The following is a 24,403-nucleotide window of genomic DNA, read 5'->3' as shown; positions in this document are numbered from 1 at the left end:
GGCTGAATGACTTAATATTTTAAAGGTGCTCAAATCATTGCATGGCACAGAGTGAGACCTCTAGAAAGGTGTGTTAAGTAAACAAACGAAGTCCTGAATCAAGGCAGTGGCAGTGGGAAGAGAGGGGAGAAGACAGCAGTATTTGGGAGATAGTTTAGGTTGGATGATCAGGTGGAGGGCCAGAGTGAGGAGGAAAAGCAGTGGCCATGTTTCTGTTTTGGGTGAGTGGTGGTGCTATGCATGGAGATGGGGAATAAAGGGAGAGAAACAGGTCCCAGCTGAAGATAAATTTAGTTGAGGACATTATTAGTTGGAGGCACCTTTAGGAGATTTGCACAGAGATGGATTTGGCTGCATGTTGGCTGCATAAATATGGAGTTCAGAGCTGGTCTGGAGAAACAGACACAAGATTTAGGAAGTATTAGTATGTACATAAGTGGTACTGGGGTTAAGTAGGTGTGAGTTAGTTCGCACAGTGTGAGTGTGTGGTTCCGGAGTTTTGACTTGGGGTTCCCAATAGGCTTTAGGGGAAAACCCCTAACACTGGATACAAAGTTTTGTGCATATGTTTGTTTTTTCATATTTCCATGGAAAATATACGTAGCTTTCATCCACAAAAGCATAAAAGCAATTGGCTTGATTAGCGGGAGAGCACCTGCTTTGTTTCCTTGGCACACATTTTGGCTTATTTTAATAAATGAGCAACTTGTTGCAGGTATTGACAGCTTCCTTCACTAGCATGTAAGCTGTGTAAGGGCAGGGGTCACGAGGAGAGGGAACTGTTGTGTAGCGCGTGGCTCACGGTGCGTTTTCCACAAGTATTAGAGGAATGAATAATTACAAGTGAACTTTACATTTCCACTAAAAATACAAATAAACTAGAAGGTAAAACTTCCTGGTATAAAAACATCTCTCGCACTGTTGCATGACTTTATATTTAAGCTATTAAAACACTTAGTGACGAATAATATTGCCTAGAGAAATACAGTTATTTTATTATGTTGTAGGTCTATTTTCAGTTTGGACTTAATTTCTTTTTTTTTGAAACAGAATTTCGCTCTTGCCCAGGCTGGAGTGCAATGGTGCGATCTCAGCTCACCGCAACCTCTGCCTCCCAGGTTCAAGTGACTCTCCTGTTTCAGCCTCCCGAGTAGCTGGGATTACAGTTGTGCACCACCATGCCTGGCTAATTTTGTATTTTTAGTAGAGACAGGGTTTCTCCATGTTGGTCAGGCTGGTCTTGAACTCCCAACCTCAGGTGATCCGCCTGCCTTGGCCTCCCAAAGTGCTGGGATTACAGGTGTGAGCCACTGCGCTTGGCCCAGTTGGACTTTATTTCTGTGTTCATTTAAGTAGTTTAAATTTGATTTTTTTGGCTCAGAAGTCAGTTGTAAAAAGCTAGCTTCTGGGCCGGGCGCTGTGGCTCACGCCTGTAATCCTGGCACTTTGGGAGGCGGATCATGAGGTCAGGAGTTTGAGACCAGCCTGGCCAACATAGTGAAACCCTGTCCCTACTAAAAATACAGAAAAATTAGATGGGTATGGTGGTGGGCACCTGTAATCCCAGCTACTTGGGAGACTGAGGCAGGACAACTGCGTGAACCTGGGAGTTGGAGGTTGCAGTGAGCTGAAATCGCCCCACTGCACTCCAGCCTGGGCGACAGTGCAAGACTCTGTCTCAAGGAAAAAAAAAAAGTTAGCTCTTGGATGAATAAAAATCATAATCGGAGTACATTAGCCCTGGTGAAAATGTCAAAATTCTGAAATAAACCATTAGATCAGGCATAAACAGTCTCAAATGCTTTAGTTATCCCAGTTATGCAGGTATGAAAAGATGCTTTTTAAACTTAAATTAGGTAATTATTTCCATTTGCTATTTTAATATGCCTGTGTTGGTTTGTATTTTTGGATCAGGTACCTGGAAACTTCTGTGATAGAGTATTTCATTGAATGCATAGTCTGAAGCTCAATGATAGTAAATATTATGACTTCAGAATCTTATACTTCCCTCTTACCACAACAGCAGTAGAAATGGGTCTTTTTGCTGTCATGGGAGTGGCCTCTCAGGTAGACTTAACAGATACTGGGGTGAGTAGGGGAAGTAGTTTCTATTCTCTATTTCTGTTCCCTCAGTGTGCCTTATTTCATCTGTTCTTTCTTTTCTATGCTTTGCTTTGTTTTCTAAAGACGGATTAAAGAAAGATTAGGAACAGAAAGTAGAATGAAAGCTTCACAAGAACAGAGACCTAGCCTCTTTTGTTTATCCCAAGCATCAAGAATAGTTCTTGGTCCATAAAAGGCTCCGAGTAAATATTTCTTGAATGGATAAATGAATGATTGAATGAAAAAAGTTGATGCGGGCTCTTAAAATTCTTCCTAGCTAGAACTTGTTACTGTTGAAAGGTTTTTCAGACCACACTTATATTTCACTCACCAGTGTTTTCCTCAGAGAAGTTTTTGAGACACATGCTAGACTGTTAAATTAGTAACATCAATTATAAATCTAGAGATATTTCTGATTTCTTTAAAAAGTTATTTGTTTGACTTAAAATAAATTTTAAAGAAGAGGAAATGTCCTACTAAAAGTGAAAGTATATTTTTGTTTTTTGTAGCCACAATGTTGTAATATGAGAGTAATAGAAAATCAATTATAGAAACTCAGTTTTATTAACTTAGCTCAGAAATAATATATGATCAGCATTAATTTAATACCTTCTTAAAATTTCTTAGGTAAAGTCATAGCACAAAGTTAATCCCAATTAAAGATTCTTTTAATACATAATCTTTAAAAACAAATCTACCATTAATTTTGGTTTACATAATCAAGAACCTCTCTTTCTGAGTGCAGTTGTGAAGGTCAGTGGCCTGAGAAATAACCATTCATGTGTTCAATGAATTTTTTTGTTTTTAAGACGGAGTTTTGCACTTTTTCCCCAGGCTGGTGTGCAGTGGTGTGATCTTTGCCCACAGCAACCTCCACCTCCTGGGCTCAAGCTGTTCTCTTGCCTCAGCCTCCTGAGTAGCTGGGATTACAGGCACGTACCACCAAGCCCGGCTAATTTTTGTATTTTTAGTAGAGATGGGGTTTTGCCATGTTGGTCAGGCCGGTCTGGAACTCCTGACCTCGTGATCCACCCGCCTCGGCCTCCCAAAGTGCTGGGATTACAGGCGTGAGCCGTCACGCCCTGCCTACCATTTCTTTTAGAAATGAAATTACTGGGCAAAGGGTATGTACCTTTAAAATTTTGGTAAGTGTGGCTAGATTGCCTTCCATAAAGGTTATACCAGTTTTTTTTTTTTTTTTTTTTTTTTTTGAGGTGAAGTCTCGCTCTGTCACCAGGCTGGAGTGCAGTGGCATGATCTCGGCTCACTGCAACCTCCACCTCCCGGGTTCAAGCGATTTTCCTGCCTCAGCTTCCCAAGTAGCTGGGACTACAGGTGTGTGCCACCATGCCCAGCTAATTTTTGTATTTTTAGTAGAGATGGGGTTTCACCATGTCGGCCAGGATGGTCTCGATCTCTTGACCTCGTGATCCACTCACCTCGGCCTCCCAAAGTGCTGGGATTACAGGGGTTAGCCATTGCGCCCGGCCAAGGTTATACCAGTTTTTACTTTTATCAGCAGTATAGTGCATGAGCATCTGTTTCCCCACATCCTTGACAGATATGGGCATTATCAGTCTTTTAAAACTTAGGGGAAAATGATCAAGTTTTAACGTTTTTGCTTATTTGTGACATCTAGCATTTTTTATGTGTGTTGGCTATTTGCATTTCTTTTATACTTTCCCTATTCGGAGCTTTTATTTATTTTTTCTGTTGGTTAGGTTATCTTTTATTGATTTGTAGGAACCCTTTTACATGTTGTGTGTGTGTGTGTGTGTGTGTGTGTTTGTGTTTTAAGTTAGGGTATTGCTCTGTTGCCCAGGCTGGAGTACAGTGGTGTGATGGTCATGGCTCACTGCAGCCTCAAACTCTTGGCGCACAAGTGCCACCCCAGCCTCCTGAGTAGCTGGGACTACAGGCATGCAGGCATGTGTCACTACACTAGGCTGATTTTTTTTTTTTTTTTAATTTGTAGAGATGGGGGTCTCCCTGTGTTGCCCTGGCTGGTATTAAACTCTTGGGCTCAAATGATCCTCCCGCCTTGGCCTCTCAAAGTGTTGGGATGACAGGTGTGAGCCACCACACCTGGCCTGTTGTAGATATATATTTTTTTTTTTTTGAGATGAGTGTCACTCTGTCACCCAGACTGGAGTGCAAAGGGGCATTCTTGGCTCACTGCAACATCTGCCTCCCAGGTTCAAGTGATTCTTGTGCCTCAGCCCCCTGAGTAGCTAGGATTACAGGCGTGCGCCACCACACATGGCCAATTTTTGTATTTTTAATAGAGATGGGGTTTTGCTGTATTGGCCAGGCTGGTCTCAAATTGCTGGTCTCAAGCAGTTTGAGCCTCGGCCTCCAAAGTGCCGGGATTACAGGCGTGAGCCACTGTGTCCAGCCTGTTGTAGATATTTTTAAGTTAGTTGCTTTTTTTTTTTTTTTTTTGTGATAGTTTCACTATGTTGTCCAGGCTGAACTTGAACTCCTGGGTTCAAGCAATCCTCTTGTCTCAGCCTCTCTGGTACTGGGACTGTAGGTGTGCACCACAGTCCCCAGCTCTGTTGCTTGCATTTTAACTTTGTTTATGGCACTTTTTGTGTAGTAAAATCTACCTTTCTTTAGGGATGGTTTTTGGCCTTGATGTTCTGCTTTGAGGGTCTTCCACTTGCCAAGATTGAAAAATCAATGTAAATATTTGTTCCTTTCTCCACTCATATGCTCAACAAGAATTATTCTGTGCAGGCAAGAGAAGTGTTTAGATTCATTATTTGGGAGTTAGACTTGTTTTTCTGCATTTCATGAAGTCTTTGAAGGTCTAGAACACTGGACAGCAAATGTTAATTGGAAAAGTCAGGTGAAGTCACGTGCTATAAATTAAGGACAAATTGCTGACCTTTGCCTCTTAGATGTTTATACTCCAGATGGCTGCTCACATTGGAGATAGTTCTAAAAAAGTATGAGTAGAATGGCTTCCATTCTGATGAAAATTATTTTCTAAAAGCTTTGATTTTTAGTGTATACTGAGTTAGGTTACGATGCTGCAATTTCTTTAACTCTTACGTTGCCGTCAGAGTATGGGGGAGTTTAGGGGAGTAGGGTAAAGTAATGCAAAAGGAAAGAAAGGAGGATGTGAGTGGAAATAATTACGTAGGGAGGAAATGGTGTAACAGTGCTAAGGAGTGGCAGTGCAGATTTTTGTACAGACAAAAACCAGACAGCTCAGTGTTAACAGTGGCTCTGTTTCCTGAATTACATTTTGTTTTCTTTCTCTTCTCAGTTTTAAGCATTTTTGGTCTGAAAACAGGTTGAAAACCACCACTTGCTTTAACCAGATTATTAATTTACAGTTTGGTTATTTCCATGGCACACATGGCACTATCACTCTGTCTTTGTATGTGTTTAAACAATCACTACTTTTTATTTTTAAAATGTTTCCATCTATGAGCTCACTTAGAACAGTCATGATTGTTTGAGTGAAGAATCACTGTAATTTCAAAAGTGAAACTGATATGAAACTCATTTGCTCCAGAAGCAATAAAGTAGTTGTCAGCCTCAGACTTGATTCTCTGTAATTATAGGAAAAACTGTGGTTTTCTTTATTGTTCTTCTCCTTTTTAGCATCTGATACAGATGTCTCAGTTTCATAGCTGAGACACCCATTCTGTAAGCAGTATCTTTTAAACTTAGACTTAATTAGGATGGATTTGTAACTAGGAGATTTACAAAAGAGGATGTAAAGCCAGAGAAGTCTTTAATCTTTTTTTTTTTAAATTTTTTTAAATTTTTTAATTTTTTTTTTTTTTTTTTTTTTTTTTTTGAGACAGTCTCGTTCTGTTGCCCAGGCTGGAGTGCAGTGGTGCAATCTCGCCACACTGCAAGTTCTGCCTCCCAGGTTCAAGTGATTCTCGTGCTCCAGTCTTCAGAGCAGGTGGATTATAGGCATGCGCCACCGTGCCTGGCTAATTTTCGTATTTTTAGTAGAAATGGGATTTCACCATGTTGACCAGGCTGGTCTTGAACTCCTGGCCTCAAGTGATCCTTTCGCACTGGCCTCCTAAAGTACTGGGATTACAGGCATGAGCTACCTTACCTGGCCTTAAAAAAAATTATTTAACATGCGATGTACTTCAATTATCTGCTTTGTTTATTGGCTTAGCCTCAAAGTTATTTGTGTGTGTGTGTCACACTTATTTGGGATTTTTGACATTGTAAGAGTATGACAATTATTGTCAGGATCTAGGAAATAATTGCTAACTTTTCTTACACTTTACAAAGTACTTTTATAGGCATTTCTCTCATGCAATAAAGAGAGGTAGGTTGTAGGGATAAAAAGTGATAAAAACTGGTGATTACAACCATCAAGGATAGGAAGAGGGAAAATGATACAGGTGGTTCTTAAATCCAGTTCTTTGGAATTCAGATCCTACGTTGTCATTATTTTTTCTTCTTACACCCTTCTCTATAAGCAGAGATAATGATAAACAGAGTGTTTCAGTAATATGAAGGGATGATAGTTCAGAAATGAGGTGAGGGGAAGATTTTTACTGAGCCAGAATTGTGGTAGATGCATAATTAATCCACATAAAGGGTCAGTATTAGTCCCACTTTACTGAGGAGAAAACAGATAAAGTAGCTTGCCCAAGATCACACAGGTAAAAAGCACTAGAGCACAGATTTGAATTAAGGCTTCTGATTCTAAGGTCTGTTCCCTTTCCTCTATACCACAGTTTCTTAAACTAAATTTTAGAGAGGTGGGGAAGACTATGCAAAGGTTAGGAAAAGTGAGTGATTTTAATTGTAAATTACATTGTAAATGTTTCAGTGTGATTAATTTGAATTCTGTGGTTTAACACAGGGGTAATTAAAGAGCATATTGTAATAAGCATCAAATGTTTTTTTTCTTCAGGATGTTGAAAAATCATATAAAGGAAAACAATTTGAAGGTTTTTAGTTGCTAGGAATGATTAGGGTTGTGAGAGTTATTCTTCTTTCAGACTGGAGTATACGTTCCACAGACAAGGATCATATTCTCCAACTTTGTCTTCTCCCCAGCTATGCCTGGGATGATGGGATGTGGATGTGTGTGTGCATGCATGATCAATAATAAGTAACTGCCACTTGCCTCTTTAATAACTCTGATGTTATTAGCAAAAATATCACTTGCTTATTTTGGCTGTTTTTGGCCTGATTCTGAGAATTTATATTACTTTTTATTAGACAAATTATTCTTTTTTTTTGAGATGGAGTCTTGCTTTGTCGCCCAGGCAGGCTGGAGTGCGGTGGTGTGACCTGGGCTTACTGCAACCTCTGCCTCCTGGGTTCAAGCAATTCTCCTGCCTCAGACTCCCAAGTAGCTGGAATTACAGGCACCTGCCACCATGCCCAGCTAATTTTTTGCATTTTTAGTAGAAATGGGGTTTCACCATGTTGGCCAGGCTGGTCTTGAACTCCTGACCTCAAGTGATCCACCCGCCTCGGCCTCCCAAAGTGGAGGGATTACAGGCGTGAGCCACTGCGCCTGGCCGACAAATTATTCTTAACTCAGGTAAAGTTATCAGTTAACTTTTGCACATGAAAAGGAAGCTACTATATTCGTGGAACTATCTTGGTATGGAAAAATTACTCAGGGTAACCCAGTGTGTATATAAAGCTGTCCCATCTTACAATTGAAATTATAATTTTATGCAGTTAATGTTTATTCATGAATCTCCTGTTTTTTCTTTTAGGACATTCGGAAATTCTTTGGAGTAATACCAAGTGGAAAGAAACTTGTAAGTGAAACAGTAAAGAAGAATGAGAAAACAAAGTCTGATGAAGAAACTTTAAAAGCAAAGAAAGGAATAAAAGAAATCAAGGTTAGTTTTCCGGATATAATTTTGCATTGAATGAAATGTAAAATAAACTCAGTTCTTATAATTTTTTTTTTTTTTCTTTTGAGACAGAGTCTTGCTCTGTCGCCCAGGCTGGAGTGCAGTGGCGCAATCTCGGCTGACTGCAAGCTCCGCCTCCTGGGTTCATGCCATTCTCCTGCCTCAGCCTCCCGAGTAGCTGGGACTATAGGCGCCCACCACCACACCCAGCTAATTTTTTCTGTTTTTTGGTAGAGACGGGGTTTCACCGTGTTAGCCAGGATGGTCTCAAATCTCCTGACCTCGTGATCTGCCCGCCTTGGCCTCCCAAAGTGCTGGGATTACAGGCGTGAGCCACCGTGCTGGCCAGTCACTCCATTCTTTATGCCCTAGTTGTCATATATATTACACCTACATATGTTAATACTGCACAATTCAATGTAATTTTGCTTTAAATAGATGTGTATTTTTTAAAAAAATTAAGGCAAAAATTGCTTTTTTTATTTTATGCACGTATTTGCTATTTCTGATGCTTTTCATTTCTCACTGAAGATCTGAGTTTTCATCTAATATCATTTTCTTTCAACTTGAAAAATTTTGTTTAGCATTTTTTGTAGTGTAGGTCTGTTGGTGATAAACCTCTGTAAGTTTTTGTTAATCTGAAAATGTCTTTATTTTGCCTTCATTCTTGAAGGTTATTTTTGCTGGATATGGAATTTTGGATTGACTGTTTTTTAAAAAATTTAAGCCTTTTAAAGATGTTCCACTGTATTTTGGCTTCTAGTTTGTCTGATGAGATGCCTCCAGTCATTGATATTGTTTTCTCATGTGTGTTATTTTTCTCATGGTTCATTAAAGAATTTTTTAATTTTTGGTTTTCAGCAGTTTGACTATGGCTTACCTGAGTGTGGTTTTCTTTTGTTTATCCTGTTTTTGGTTTCTGAGCTTCTTTAATTGGTAAATTTATATCTTTTATCAAAATTGGGAACATTTTGCTATAATTTCTTCAAATATTTTTTCTGCCTCATTCTCTCCTCTTCTTGAATTACAATTACATAAACGTTAGAGTTTTGATATTATCTCACGGATCATTGAGCCTTGTTCATTTTTATCAGTCTTTTTTTCAGATTGAGTACTTTCTCTTTTTCTGTCTTTAAGTTCATTGATTATTCTTTTATCACCAATTTACTGTTAAGGCTATCTAGTGAATTTTTATTTTACATATTGTATTTTTCAATTCTAGAATTTTCATTTATTTCTTTTTCTTAGCTTTAATTTCTCTCTTTTATGTCTTTGAGTGTAATTATAGTAGCTGCTTTATTTTTTATTTTGAGATGGAGTTTTGCTCTTATTGCCCAGGTTGGAGTGCAATGGCACGATCTCGGCTCACCGCAACCTCTGCCTCCTGGGTTCAAGCGATTCTCCTGCCTCAGCCTCCCAAGTAGCTGGGATTTTAGGCATGAGCCCCCATGCCCGGCTAATTCTGTATTTTTAGTAGAGTTGGGGTTTCTCCGTATTGGCCAGGCTGGTCTCAAACTTCGATCTCAGGTGAACTACCTGCCTTGGCCTCCCGAAGTGCTGGGATTACAGGTGTGAGCCACCGTGCCCGGCCTAGTAGCTGCTTTAAAATTCTTATCTGCTAATTCTGACATCTGGGTTGTATCAAGATTGGTCTTCATTAAGTGCCTTTTGTCCTGATTCTTTGGGTCGTGTGTTAGTTCAGGCCACCATAACAAAATACTGTAGAATAGATGGTACTGGCTGATTAGGTGTCTGTGAGGGCCTTTTTCCTGGTTTGTACATGGCCGCCTTCTTGCGTTGTGCTCACATACCCTCTTCTTAGTGCATATAGGTGGAGAGAGATTGAGCACTGGTGGAGAAAGAGAGATAGAGATTGAATGAGCACTCTGGTGTCTGTTCTTATAGAATGTGAATCCTGTCAGATCAGAGCCCCACCCTTACAACTTTATTTATCCTTAATTACTTGTTTAGAGGTTCCACCTCCAAATATAGCCACCCTGAGGGTTAGGGCTTCAACATGTGAGTTTTGGGGACACAGACATTCAGGATATAACATTCCATCCATGGCCACCCAGAATTTATGTCCTTCTTGCATGCAAAATACATTCATTCCATCCTAACAGCCTCCAAAGTCTTAACTCATTTCAGCATCAAGTCTGAAGTCCACAGTCTCATGTAAATATCATCCAAATCAGATATGGGTGATACTTGAGGTATGAATCACCCTGATGCAAAATTTCTCTTTCGCTGTGAACCAGTGAAACCAGATAAGGAATGTGCTTCTAAAATATGATAGTAGAATAGACATATAGGATAGACATTACCATTCCAAAGAGGAGAAATCAGAAGGGAGGGAGGGGTGATGGATCCCAAACAAGTCCAAAACCTAGCAAGGCAAATTCCATCAGAACATAAGCCTTGAAAATAATACTCTTTGGCTTGATGCCCTGCCCTCTAGACCCACTGGGTTAGTGGCCCTACCCCCACAGCCACAGGCAGCTGTCCTGCTTCTGCAGCTCTGCTGGGCCATCCTGCCCACAAGGCTTTGGGTGGTGGCTGTCTCATCTGTTGAAACCAAGCTCCATCTTTTGAAGAGGCAGTTCTGATGGTTGATCTCTGAATTGCTTTTGGGGCCATTCTTCCCTTTTCTTGAAGAATAGCCGTGTTGTCCTGTCACTGGAATCTCAGAAGTCTGACAACCTTCTTTGATTTTGTCCTTTCTCCATCCTCTTCAATTCAAACTGACAGTGTTTTTGCCTGTATAATCCCATAATCTCTTTATCAAGTGATACTCCAGCTACACCCTTGCTATTGAACACGCTTTTTCTTTTCTTTTTTAAAACAGTCTTGCTCTGTTGCCCAGACTGGAGTGCAGTGGTGCAATCTCGGCTCACTGCAACCTCCGCCTCCCAGGTTCAGGTGAATCTCCTGCCTCAGCCTCCTGAGTAGCTGGGACTATAGTCGCGTGCCACCATGTCCAGCTAATTTTTTGTATTTTTCCTAGAGATGAGGTTTCACCATATTGGCCAGGCTGGTCTCAAACTCCTGACCTGAAGTGATTGGCCTGTCTCCCAAAATGCTGGGATTACAGGCGTGAGCCACCACACCCGGCCTAGAACTTGCTTTTTTATTTTTTGAAATATGGACAGGCTGAGAATTTTACAAATCTTCAAGTTCTAGTCCATTTTGGCTGACCAGTTTCTTCTTTAGTTCATCTCTTCCTTTTTGCATTTGACTACAAGCAGTCAGGAGGACTCAGGCCGCGTCTTCGAGATTTTGCTTTGAAATCTCCTCAGCTAAATACTTGATTTCATCATTCACAGGTTCCATCTTTCACAAAGCACTAGGACACAACTTGGCCAAGTTCTGTGCCACTTTATAATAAGAATTGTCTTTCTTCCAATTTCCAATAAACTCTTTCTCATTTCCATGTAAAACGTTACCAGGTTGGCCTTTAACATTCATATTTATACCAACATTCTGTTCATGATGATATATGTATTCTCTGAGATAAAAGAGGCTTCTTCTCTAGCTCTTCTCTTTTCTTCGTCAGCTCTCATTGTTATTACATTTAACGTTCATATTTCTACCAGCAGTTCCTTCATGGCAGTCTAGGCTTTTTCTGCATGCTAGAAAACGTCTAGCTTCTCCCCATTTCCAAAGTCACTTCTGTATTTTAGGTTTTGTTTTTGTTTGTTTGTTTGTTTTACAGTAGTACCCCATTTCTTGGTACCAAAATCTGTATTATAGAGTTCTGTAGAGAAACAGAACCAATAGGATGTATGTGTGTATACATAGAGAGATTTATTACCAAGAATTGGTAGAGCTGATGTTTTAGTTGGAGTCCAACGGCAGGAAGAAAGTGTCCCAGAGATGTCCCAGCTCTAAGGCAGTCGGGCAGGAGGAATTCCCTCTCATTCAGCAGAGGGTTGGCCTTTGTTCTTTTCAGGCTTTCAGCTGATTAGATGAGGCTTAATGCCATTAGGGAGGGCAGTCTGCTTTACTTAGTCAGTTGATTTAAATATTAAGCTCATTCAAAAACATCCTTGTAGAAACACCTAATATGATGTTTGACCAAATATCTGGACATCTTGTGGTTCAGTCAGGTTCACATATGAAATTAGCCTCCACAGGTCACATTTCCTCTTTGCATGTTCTAGTTATTTTGGATTTATCTTGGACATTGTGAATGATACAGTGTAGGAACTTTGGATCCTGTTATATTCCTTCAAAGAATGTTGATTCTTTTGGTTTATCAGGCATTGATCTTGGCTGTACTCAAGCTCCAAACTCCTGCCTCCCCTGTAATGAGCAGCAGCTGAAATCTTTATTCAATTCTTTTAACCTTAGCAAAGCTATAGGAGTTGTTCTACATATGTATAACTCAGGAGATAGCCAGAGATTTGGGTAAAGTTTACAGGCAGAATTTGGGATTTCTTCCTGTGGCTTTCTCCTTTACTTGATACCTTCTTCTCTTACTTTTGAGTTGTAATTGATTCTGACTCTGTCCTTAATCCAGTGGTATATATAAATTATAATTGCTCATTTGTTCCATTTTCTTGCAAGCTAGTTGATTGTTCTTATGTTTTTGAAGTTTTATTATAATGGATAGAAATAGTTTCTATTTCTACCTTATAATTGATTACAATCAGTTTTTTCACTGTCTGCCTTCTTGATGCTTTCTGAGAAAATTTGAATATGTTAGAAATGTGATGTTTAACTACAAAATATATAATAATACCTTTTGCATTGGTTTTATTTAGTACTTTTTTTTTTTTGAGACGGAATTTTGCTCTTGTTGCCCAGGCTGGCATGCAATGGCACGATCTTGGCTTACTGAAACCTCTGCTCTCCAGGTTCAAGCGATTCTCCTACCTCAGCCTCCCGAGTAGCTGGGATTAAAGGCATGTACCACCACGCCTGGCTAATTTTGTATTTTTAGTAGAGACAGAGTTTCTCCATGTTGGTCAGGCTGGTCTTGAACTCCTGACTTCAGGTGATCTGCCCGCCTCGGCCTCCCAAAGTGTTGGGATTACAGGTGTGAGCCACTGAGCCTGGCTGGTTCTATTTAGTTTCCTAACAGGCATTGGCTAGTGGTAGGCCACTAGCTTAGCATTTATTCCTGTTTCTGTCTTTTCATTTTCAGGAAGCACTTGCCTGGTAATATGTGATATCCTTTTATTCTTTGTTGTATACATAGGTTAGTGTTGAAAGTGGAGCTGAATAATAATATAGCGTTTTCTGTAATAATTTTTTTCCCATTGTGGTACAGTTACTGTCTGGCCTATTTTTAGCCAATAAGGATATATTACTGACAGTTTAGGCTGGAGAATTCTTTGTTGTGGAGGACTGTCCTGTGCATTGTAGGATGTTTAGTAGCATCCCTGATCTACCTGTTACATGACAGTAAACCTCCCTACCCCCATTTGTGACAAGTAAAAATGTTTCTAGACATTGACAAATGCCTTCTGGGGGGGGCGGGGATGCAAAACTCCCCCTGGTTAAAACAACTGAGCCCAAATCTAACGAGAAAAAAGGATAGCCCCGTCTCTACTAAAAATACAAAAAATTAGCCGGGCGTTGTGGCGGGTTCCTGTAGTCCCAGCTACTCAGAAGGCTGAGGCAGGAGAATGGCATGAACCCGGGAGGCGGAGCTGGCAGTGAGATTGCACCACTGCGCTCCAGCCTGGATGACAGAGCGAGACTCCATCTCAAAAAAAAAAAAAAAAAAAAGATAGTTATATAGGCTTCTTTATGTTCTAATTATATTGTGATGTTTATAGGTAAATAGCTCCCGTAAAGAGGATGACTTCAAACAAAAGCAACCAAGCAAGAAAAAGAGGATCATCTATGATTCAGGTAATATTTCTTCTGAGGAGCTTTAAAGTTTTAAAGTTATTGTATATCCCTTAGAACAGTGCTTTAAACTGTGTTCTAAGGATGGGTGCAGTGGCTCATGCCTGTAATCGCAGCACTTTGGGAGGCCAAGGCGGGCAGATGACTTGAGGTCAGGAGTTCGAGACCAGCCTGGCCAACATGGTGAAACCCCTTCTCTGTTAAAAATACAAAAATTAGCTGGGCGTGGTGGCACGTGCCTGCAATCCCAGCTACTCGGGAGGCTGAGGTATGAGAATTGTTTGAACCCTGGAGGCAGAGGTTGCAGTGAGCCAAGATCGCCACTGCACTCCAATCTGGGTAGTGAGACTTTGTCCCAAGAAAAAACAAAAAATTAAAAATAAATAAATAAACTATGTTCTGAGATACATACCTCTCTGAGATGTTAATAAGTGCTGTGAGAAGAGGGCTGTATGCTCAAGTAAAATTTCAAACAATTTTATTTTATTATAGAACTTATCAGAACCAAAATATGTTTGTATTAAAGATTCCTTCAGAAAGTGATATGGTATGCAGCATTTGTCAAACTTATTTTGAATGTGATATATGTGTTTTTATTTAATTTAATTAATTTATTTAGAGACAGTTTTGCCCTGTTGCCCAGGTTGGAGTGCAGTGGTGCGATCTTGGCTCACTGCAACCTCTACCTCCCAGGTTCAAGCGATTCTTGCGCTTCGGCCACCTGTAGCTGGAACCAGAGGCTTGCAGCACCACATCTAGCTAATTTTTATAATTTTAGTAGAGATGTAATTTTATAATTTTATTAGAGATGGGGTTTCACCATGTAGACAAGGCTGGTCTCAAACTCCTGGCCTCAAGCAATTCGCCTTCCTCGGCCTCTCAAAGTGTTGGGATTACAGGCATGAGCCTCTGGCCCTATTATTTTTAAAAATACTTGTATTAATTTCTTTTCCAGTTGAGGTTGTTGGAAGTTAAATTTGAAAAATAGTGCCTTCGGAATACTGTTTTTAAAGCAGAGATCTGAAATTTAATTTTTGTGCTTTATTGAAAGATCTGGCTTTTTTGGGTTGCATTTAAAAAGGAATAAACACAATTTAAAGGCTTTTTTTAACGTAATTTTAAAATAGGGAATATGAATTTTTTTGCATGTCTTTTATGATGCACAAAATGATGGTAAAATGATAGAATTCAGAAAGTTTCAGTTTTTGCTTTTGTGGACAAGATCTGTATTAATTCTCTCTGTTTTGTTTTTATCTGGTGTGATTTGTTTTTTGAGACGGAGTTTTGCTCTGTCACCCAGGCTGGAGTGCAATGGCACGATCTTGGGTCAGTGCAACCTCTGTCTCCTGGGTTCAAGCGATTCTCCTGCCTCATCCTCCCAAGTAGCTGGGATTACAGGTGCCCACCACCATGCCTGGCTAATTTTTGTAGCTTTTAGTAGAAAAGGGGTTTCACCATGTTGGCCAGGCTGGTCTCGAACTCCTGACCTCAGGTGATTTTGCCTGCCTCGGCCTCCCAAAGTGTCGGGATTATAGGCATGAGCCACCACACCCGGCCTTCTGGTGTGAATTCTTAAAATAAAAAATGTGCCTAAAGAAGGGTTGTCAAGATTTTCACAGTACTATCAAAGGTTCTGAATTCTGAAAGTACTTAAGTGTTTACTCTGTGCCTTTTATTGCTCTATATTGTAAAGAATTTGAAAGAAGTACACGTTCCTCTTCCTCAGGAGTTTTGTTTGTTGGGAAACTGGACATTTGTTTGATACAGTTTACTACAGTGTGACAGGATTTATAAATGCATGGTGCAGGGGAAGAGGAAGGACACTAAAGTTTATGAAACATCTATTTTGTACCAGGCACTGTGCCAGGTACTCACACTTTGTTCTGATTTATATTTAAGTGCCCTGGGAGATTAGGCTGTGGTAGACAGAATAATGGCCCCAGAAGATATCCACAGCCTAATTCCTAGAACCTGTGACTGTATTAGGTTATATGGCAAAGGGAAGTAAAAGTTACAGATGGTGTTAAGATGGCTAATCAGATGACCTTAAAAATAGGGAGATTAGGCCAGGCGCGGTGGCTCTTGCCTGTAGTCCCAGCACTTTTGGAGGCTGAGGCGGGCGGATCACTTGAGGTCAGGAGTTCCAGACCAGCCTGGCCAGCATAGTAAAACCCTGACTCTACTAAAAATACAAAAATTAACTGGGCGTGGTGGCACGCGCCTGTAGTCCCAGCTACTCGGGAGTCTGAGGCGGGAGAATCACTTGAACCTGGAAGGCAGAGGTTGCAGTGAGCTGAGATCACGCCAGTGCACTCCAGCTTGGGCAACAGAGCGAGACTCCGTCTCAAAAAAGAAAAAAAAATAGGGAGATTATCCTGGATTATTTGGGTGGGCTCAGTGTAGTCACAAGGAATAGGGAGGCAGAAAAAGGGTTTAGAGAGTGAGATTAACTGTGGAGGAAGATTAGAGGATCCGGGAGATGGCAACATGAGGGCTTTCGCTTGATGTTGCTGACTTTGAAGATGGAGGAAGGGTCTTTGAGCCAAGAATGCTGGCATCCACTAGAGACTGGAAAAAGCAAATAAAATTCTTTCTTAGAAATCCAGAAAGGAACATAGCCCTGCTGGTACCTTGACTGGCCCAATGAGACCCATGTTTGCCATCTCTCTAACCGCCAGAACTGGAAGATAATAAATTTAGTGGCTTAGTTGTTTTAAGCCACTAAGTTTTTGGTCATTTATTATAGCTGGAATAGGAAACTAATACATAGGCTTAACACTGAGTAAAAGTAACCTGTGAGAATTCACAGAAGACATGTGCCTTGAAAAAGACCTTGAGGAATTGGTTCACCATGACTACTTTAAACATGCGCTATATTATAATAGTTCTTTTTAAAGTTTTGTTTTATTTTTCTCTCACATACAGATTCAGAGTCAGAGGAGACGTTGCCAGTAAAAAATGCCAAAAAGCAACCAGAAAAACCGCCAGTATCTTCTAAACCTGGTAAAATTTCACGGCAGGATCCTGTTACATACATTTCAGAAACAGGTAAGGTTGCATTGTGGTGTATGAGATGCCGTGTGTGTTATGTTCTTGAGTATTTTGTTGGTGTCTAAATGTACCTTGTTCACTTTGAATGGAATTTCTACTGCCTTTTTGCTTTGTTGAGTTATATTTGTCAGGGAAGGCTGGGATCATCTTTTGCATTTTGCATTTCCAGTGGATTAAGGACCAATTACAGGGAAATTGCTCTTGGAATTTTTTTTAAGTGCTTGTATTGAATCATATAAGTTGAAGCTTAATCTTGAATCACATATTAAAATAGTATTGGGTTGTTTTAGAACTACTTTTTTAATGCAAGCTTTTTATCTGGCAGGCCAAAGTCAATAATCTAAATGTAGAGTGATTACTCACATTTGTGATTTATTATTTAGCACGGATGTTGAATTCCTTGTATTCTCTGGTGACACTAAAAATTTAAGTATTGGGTTTTTTAAAGAAGATTGTTTTGTACTTAAATTTAGTTCTGTTACATCTGTTTTAAGAGTAATGAAAGTGCAAAGGACTATAAATAATTATGTGCTAATCTTAAATATTTTGTTGTGTAAGCAATTGTTTCATGGATATTGTTCTTTTATGTAAGGATCCCAGAGTTATATTGTCATCCTAGGAGAAAAACTCAGATAAGTTAGTGGTGAAGTCATTTTGATTGTAGTATTGTTAACCCTTAGAGGAGACCATAACCGGAATAATATGGGATGATGTACATGAAAGGGCCAGACTCCGTGCCTGACACATTGAGTAGGCAGTCCAAAGGAAAAAATAAAAAGAAAAACAAAGTCCATAGGTGAACTTTGTAGGTTACGTGAAACATTTGTTGATGAAATTGTTCAAAATATCAAAGACAAAAAGTAAGTGATGTGAACATATTTTTTGGAAAATTTTTACCAAACAGATGTTTCTTTGTTATGGGCAGGTGGCTGATTGACTCTTAACCTTTTTGTGCTATTGCTAAATATCTGCCCAGGCACATTGTGTAAACGAACTCTTAAATTAAGAGGCTCTCCTCTTAGCTCTGGCTACCTTTGTGAAGTTTTGAATACATGGGAGGGGAGAGTAAGAACAGTATAGTGATAGGTTTATTATGTAACTGAAGGTGGTGTGTTAGGGCTTTCCAGTGACACCCTGAAAAACGTCAAAGTTAGTGTGCAGCCAGCCATGGCCTTCAACTGTGGATCAAGGCTGTTGTTATCTTGTGATTTTAAGTAAACAAAAAGGTCAGACAATTTAAGCTCTGATCACAGATTTTCTTTCACATGGGACTGGTTATTTCAGACAAGCAATTTTTTTCTTTCTGTATCCAGTCATCCATTAAGATGAGCAATTTTTGAATGTTGTTTTCTGAAGAGATGTCCAACTTTTTATCTGGACTTTTTATGAACATTAGGCAGTATTTGTGTCATTTGCTAGTAGCATATACATGTGAAAGTAAACACTGTCCTCTTGTTTTAGCTAAAAATCTTGGGGTATGATGTACCTGTCTCAGGTGGTGTTCAGTATTATGCATTATTCTATTTTTTTCTTAGAATTGAGATGTAGGGAAGAAGCTTGCTTTATTGCCTGTTTTATCTTTTCATACCTTATTGTTTGAAATGATAGGTGAATGGAAGGAAGATAAGCCCTTTCCTTCATACAAGAGAATGAGACTATTAAAAAAAAGTCCACAATAAGATTGGCATAATAAAATCACAAATATAAGAGTTTCAAAAAAGAAAAGTGCAGCTTTTTCAAATTAATATAGTACTGGAAAATCCTTGACGTTAAAGCAATGCTTTCATTACTCTTTACGTTAGGCTAAAACCATACTTTTCAATATTCGGTCATAAATATTTTTGTTTTATATTACCAGTATAAGGTTAAATAAAATGTGTGTGTGTATATAATAGAATTGGGCAATACCTCATTCCATAAAATAGAATAAGTGTTCCCAATATTTGTGTAATAGTTTAAAAGTAAAAATTCTAATCTAAAACTGTATTGTTTATCTGGAGATTGGAGCTTCTTGTGGAAAAGTATCATATGACATGATTCAGTTTTAAAAAACCTGTTAATTCCAAAAGATAGAATTTTTTCTTCATTATTGTATACTTTATCTTTTCTTATCTTCTGTATTCTGATTTTAAAAACAACCCTTGGTTCTATTGGCATTTTTCTTGCAGCATAGCATGTATACTGTTTAAAAGCATGGCCTTGTTTACTTAACTTTCCTTGTGTTTTAGTTTACTTATATGTAAAATGGAGACATCACTAGTACCTGCATCAGCAGCCTTTGTGATAATCAAATGAGATAATGCTTGAAAAGCATTTAAAATAGGGTCTGACTTAGGGTCTAAAATAGTAAATGCTCAATAAATATTAACTGTTATTCTTATATTTTGACTTTCTTATAAGCCTACATCTGCCTTTAAAGACATTTTGTATTTGTTTAGTTACTTAGGGCTTTCTGTTGATTTTGTAATTGAGCTTTAGAAATTTGGAAATGATATTTGGCCCACTTATGTTATGGATTTGTGTGGTCTAGTGTGGGAACTACTAGTTATTTGTGGCTATGGAGCGCTTGAAATGTGCTTTTAGCCTGAATTGAGAATGCTGTAAATGTGAAATACACACAGATTGCACACAGGAAAGGAAACAACAAAATGAAATGACAACCTACAGATTGGGAAAAAATTTACAAATCATATATCTGATAAGGGGTTGATATCTAAAATGTATGAATAATTCATACAATTCAATAGAAAACAAACAATCAAATTTAAAAATGGGTAAAGGACCTGAATAGACATTTCTCCAAAGAATGCATAAAAGTGGCCAACAGGTATATGAAAAAGTGCTTAATATCATTAATCCTTAGGGAAATGCAAACCAAAACCAGTGTGCAATAACACCTCACTTGTTAGGATGGCTATTATCAAAGAGTAAAGGGATAATAGACGTTATTCAGGGTGTGCAGAAAAGGGAACCTGTACACCGTTGGTGGGAATGTAGATTGGTGCAGCCATTTTGGAAAACAGCATGGAGGAGCCCAATGAAATTAAAAATAAAACCACCATATGACCCAGCAATCTCTCTTCTGGGCATATACATAAAGGAAATGAAATCACCACCTCAGAAAGTTATGTGCACTCCCATATTCATTGCAGCATTATGCACAATAGCCAAGATACGGAAACAACCTAAGTGTCAGATGGTGGATGGATGAAGGAATTGCGGTATATATAATAATGGAATATTATTTGGCTTTAAAAAAGAAGGAGAGTCTGTCATTTGCCACAGCATGTATGAACCTGGTGGACATTATGTTAAGTGAAATGTCAGGCACAGAAAGAAGAATATTGCATGATCCCACTTATAATGCGGACTCTTAAGAAGTCAATAGAGAACGCAACAGTGGTTGCGGAGGGAGCGGGGGTTGGGGAGGACATGGGGAGATATTGATTAGAGGTTACAAAGTAGCAGATACGTGGGATGAACAAGTCCAGAGATCTAATGTATAACATGAGGACTATAGTTAATAAAGTTGTACTGTATTTGGGATTCCTGCTAAATTAGTACATTTTAGTTGCTCTTACCACAAAAATAAAATGAGTAACTATGTGAGATGATGGGTATGTTAATTTGCTTCACTATAGTAATTATTTTACTATCTATATATCCCCTGACATCATGTTGTATACTTTAGATATATACAATAAAATTTATTTTAAAAACACTGATTTCAAAGACTTCCTACACAAAAAAGGTAAACTACCTTGTTAATTTTTTGTTATTGATCCCATTTTGAAATGCTAATAATTTGGATCTATTGGGTTAGATAAAATATACAGTTAAAATTAATTTCACTTGTTTCTTTCTACTTTTAAAAATGTGGCTATGAGAAAATTTGAAATTTTATATGTGGCTTGCATTTTACTTCTATTGCATAGTGCTTTATAAACAATGAAAAACAGATTTAGGAAAAATGTAGGTTTCAAGTATTTTTACTTATATTATTATACAGCTAGCTTTTTAGATTATTGTTATACAGATTTTTAGGCTTTCCATTTCGCTCCATGAGAAATATTTTTCATCATCACTTTGATTAGATCTGTCTTCTACTAGGATTTATTGGTTTTTAAAAACTAATTTAACCACATTAATTTCCCAAGTTACAGGAAAAGGAAAGAACTGCTTATAAATATCTTTATAGCCAACTATTGACTCTAGTAAAATGTTCTTCAAGGTTGGTAAAAACCCAAATACTTGTTGTACTGGGTAAATATATTTACTTTTAGCTGTTTAATGAAGTGAGAGACCTTGAGTCTTGTTTGGCGAAGATTGACCTTTTATTATGGTTTCATCAGGGCCTGCTGTTTGATCGAAAATGGTGGGGGTTTTTCCTGTCCTGAATTGTTTGACTGGTAATTTTAATTGTGCATATAATTCTGGAGGCAGTTAGTACTCCTGAAGTTAAAATTATTTGAGGAGTGTTAAATGGGAAAAAAATTGGCGATATTGTGTTCTCTAGGTGACAGGTTACCATGTAATAACAGTGACTTGTGACTTTGGAAAATAGTAGCAGAAAGTATTCTTGGGGATGTATGTAAGATTCTCTTTGCTAACTTTTAGAGACATATAGTTTTGTGTATCAGACAAATAGGTATAGATGCTGTATATGATAGAGCGCTTCTCTTAGATGTTTTTGGGGAACCTAGAGTGATAAAGGTAGAAAATTTCCTTCAAGTGATTATTTTTTTGATTATATTTGTTCAAAAATTAATAATTTGTACACTAAAATTCTGTATAAAAGAAACTAAATTTAGAATTTTTGAAGATGAGGGATTTAAATTAATATTATTTTAAATTACCTAAGTAAATGTTTCATTCACACACACACACACACTTATTTGAGTAGCATCTTATTGTAAAATTTCTACAGCTTGCTTTTTCTTTTTTTTTTTTTGAGACGGAGTTTCGCTCTTGTTGCCTAGGCTGGAGTGCAATGGTGTGATCTTGGGTCACCACAACCTCCGCCTCCTGGGTTCAAGCGAGTCTCCTGCCTCAGCCTTCTGAGTAGCTGAGATTACAGGCGTGCACCACCATGCCCGGCTAATTTTGTATTTTTAGTAGAGACGGGCTTTCTCCATGCTGGTCAGGCTGCTCTTGAGCTCCTGACCTCAGGTGATCTGCCTGCCTTGGCCTCCCAAAGTGCTGGGATTATAGGCGTGAGCCACTGCGCCTGGCCTACAGCTTGCTTTTTCATAACTTAACGCCTTAACCCTCCCTTCTTCCTTCCCGCCCAGTAGAAGAATCTAGTAGATCTTTGGATGTCTCTCATACACTTATTTTTTCATGTCATCTAGTTTTATATCTTCTATAAATTTGATAGATTTATCTTTGTGTTTCTTCCTGAATCATTATTAAAATTGTTTAGCATTAAGGGACAAATAAAGTTTTTTTCAAAATTTGCTTTGAATAATCATTAGCACCCTGGATATAGCTGTTTAGTTTCTTATGAATAGCTGTCTAATTACTTATGAATCTTAGTAATGACTATTGTTTTGTATTTCTCTATCTTGCCATAAATCAGTGTTTCTCAACCAAGAATGATATTGCCTTCTGAGGGGCCTTTGGCCATATCTGGAGACATTTTTGATTGTCACAACTAGGGGATGCCACGGCATGTAAGTGGCAGAGGCCAGGCATGCCATTAAGCATCTCGCAATGCACAGGACAGAGAGTTACTCAGCTTCAAATGTCCATAACGTGGAGGTTAGAAACCCTGCCTCTTATCAGAAGAGAATTTGGTGGATACTTTAAGTCCAGATATCATTTTTAGTATTCATTTCACCTACTAGTCTGGTAACTCACAGAATAAATGAAGGCTTAGGCCTTGGTTTATGCTTAGTGAGCCCTTGTCTACTTCAGTTGAGTGCCATATGCTGCTCCTGACCAGTTCATGATGTTACTGTATAGCTTTGTCACTAAACCTGTCTTCTGTAGTTCTGTGGTTGTGGACCTGCCTTTCTCTTTTTTGACAATTAGGACTTCATTTCTTTAATCTTCAGGGGCTTCTATTTTATATGGTGATTCAAAGGTCACTGATAGTGCTTTAGCAATTTTATCTGCAAATGCACATATTTATGAGAGCTAGATGCTTTCTTATAATCTTTTTTGCTAATTTGTTCTTCAATTCTCTTTTATTAGTGTGTATTATGGGACCTGAAAAAAATTAAGTGGCATATGGAGAGGAAGGAGATTTGAAAAGGGCACAGTAAATAATGAGACACTAAGATGTTGAGGTTCCGAAGCATCTTTGAAAATGAACAGACTGTTCTGGTGACATGTACTTTGCTGTCAGGCACTTGTGAAACTATGAGAGACATAGGACTGTATTCCTGAATGCCAAGGAAGTAGGATTATGGGATGAAAATATCATTGAGTACTAATAATATACAATACAATATATAATAATAAAATAATATACAAAATGACTTATACTTGGCTTTCATACTGAGACCAGCACTGTTCTCTCCTCTTGTGTGGGGAAGATGTATGTGAATGGCAGTGGGGAAATTGCATTGATTGCAGAATCACTCCCTTAACTCTGTGGTCAGGCAGATTTCCTTCTATTGCCCATTTTATGCCTTAGAATTGTAAGAAGCTTTGGGTAATGTACATGTGGCCAACTGCCCAGGCTTTTCCCCCACTTTTTCTTATTCAGGCATTCCAGTGGACTTGGTACCTGTGTGGTGGATAACATCGCATTTCAAGCCAGTACTTTTTTCTCTTATTTATCATTACTCAGCTACCTCACTAGACCCCACGAATTATAAAATAAGGTTTATTTTAAAAATATAACTGACTCTATTTGAGTCTAAGAGGATTCATTTGTAGTGAATCATGAGATCTCTGGTTTCTTGATTGAAGATGAGCAGTCTTAGTTTTATTTTATGCTGATATGTATAGAATGTCTGATTTACCACATAAATGGGCGAAAGTGGTATGTTTAGTTTCTCTTCCATCCACTTAATTTAACCAGTATTTATTGAAGGCTTGGCACATACATGAATCTTTTTCTGTCTCTGGAACCAAAATGATGGTTTAGATTTTTGACTCAAGGAAATATTGAAAAGAAACTTTATAGAAAAAAGGCTTTAAACACCTTGATTCCTTTTTTAGTTTTTGTTGCTAAATAAATTATTTTAATCCCCGTAACTGGATCTCTTCATTAATTTGCTTTTTGTGTATTCTAGACCAAAGAAAAGAAAATCACAGAATTAGAATTCAGAGGTCTGTTTGGAAAGGCCAGATTCTCAGCAGTATGAACTCCAGAATTAGACATTTTTCCTTCCTGCCTTTTAAATAGATTTTTATATGGACCCCCACATTTTTTATTTCTCTTTTGTTATTCTTCTAAATAAATGAATGTATCTAACACAGAGTGTTAAAGCAATCTTCTCTCCCAGGCAATTCCTCTGCTGTGTGTAGGATAATGTGATAATGCTAGTTTGCTTGGTTGTTGGTACCGCATTTGA

At 38.5% G+C, this 24,403-nt stretch overlaps 1 protein-coding gene across 10 annotated transcripts in view; it reads left to right on the top strand.

Annotated features, from left to right (window-relative positions):
* Nucleotides 1–24,403, top strand: part of RFC1 (replication factor C subunit 1) — a 77,321-nt gene that overhangs the window by 7,212 nt on the left and 45,706 nt on the right. For all 10 annotated transcript variants that reach the window (XM_063723804.1, XM_063723803.1, XM_063723807.1 and 7 more), the window contains exons 2-4: nucleotides 7,827–7,955; nucleotides 13,754–13,829; nucleotides 16,752–16,874. In XM_063723804.1, coding sequence (XP_063579874.1) covers nucleotides 7,827–7,955; nucleotides 13,754–13,829; nucleotides 16,752–16,874 — 328 coding nt within the window. The remainder of the gene's footprint in view (nucleotides 1–7,826; nucleotides 7,956–13,753; nucleotides 13,830–16,751; nucleotides 16,875–24,403) is intronic.

The sequence above is a fragment of the Pongo abelii genome, chromosome 3 (genome assembly GCF_028885655.2).
Source record: "Pongo abelii isolate AG06213 chromosome 3, NHGRI_mPonAbe1-v2.0_pri, whole genome shotgun sequence".
Taxonomy (NCBI): Eukaryota; Metazoa; Chordata; class Mammalia; order Primates; family Hominidae; genus Pongo; species Pongo abelii.
This window is presented reverse-complemented; position numbering and strand designations above follow the sequence as displayed.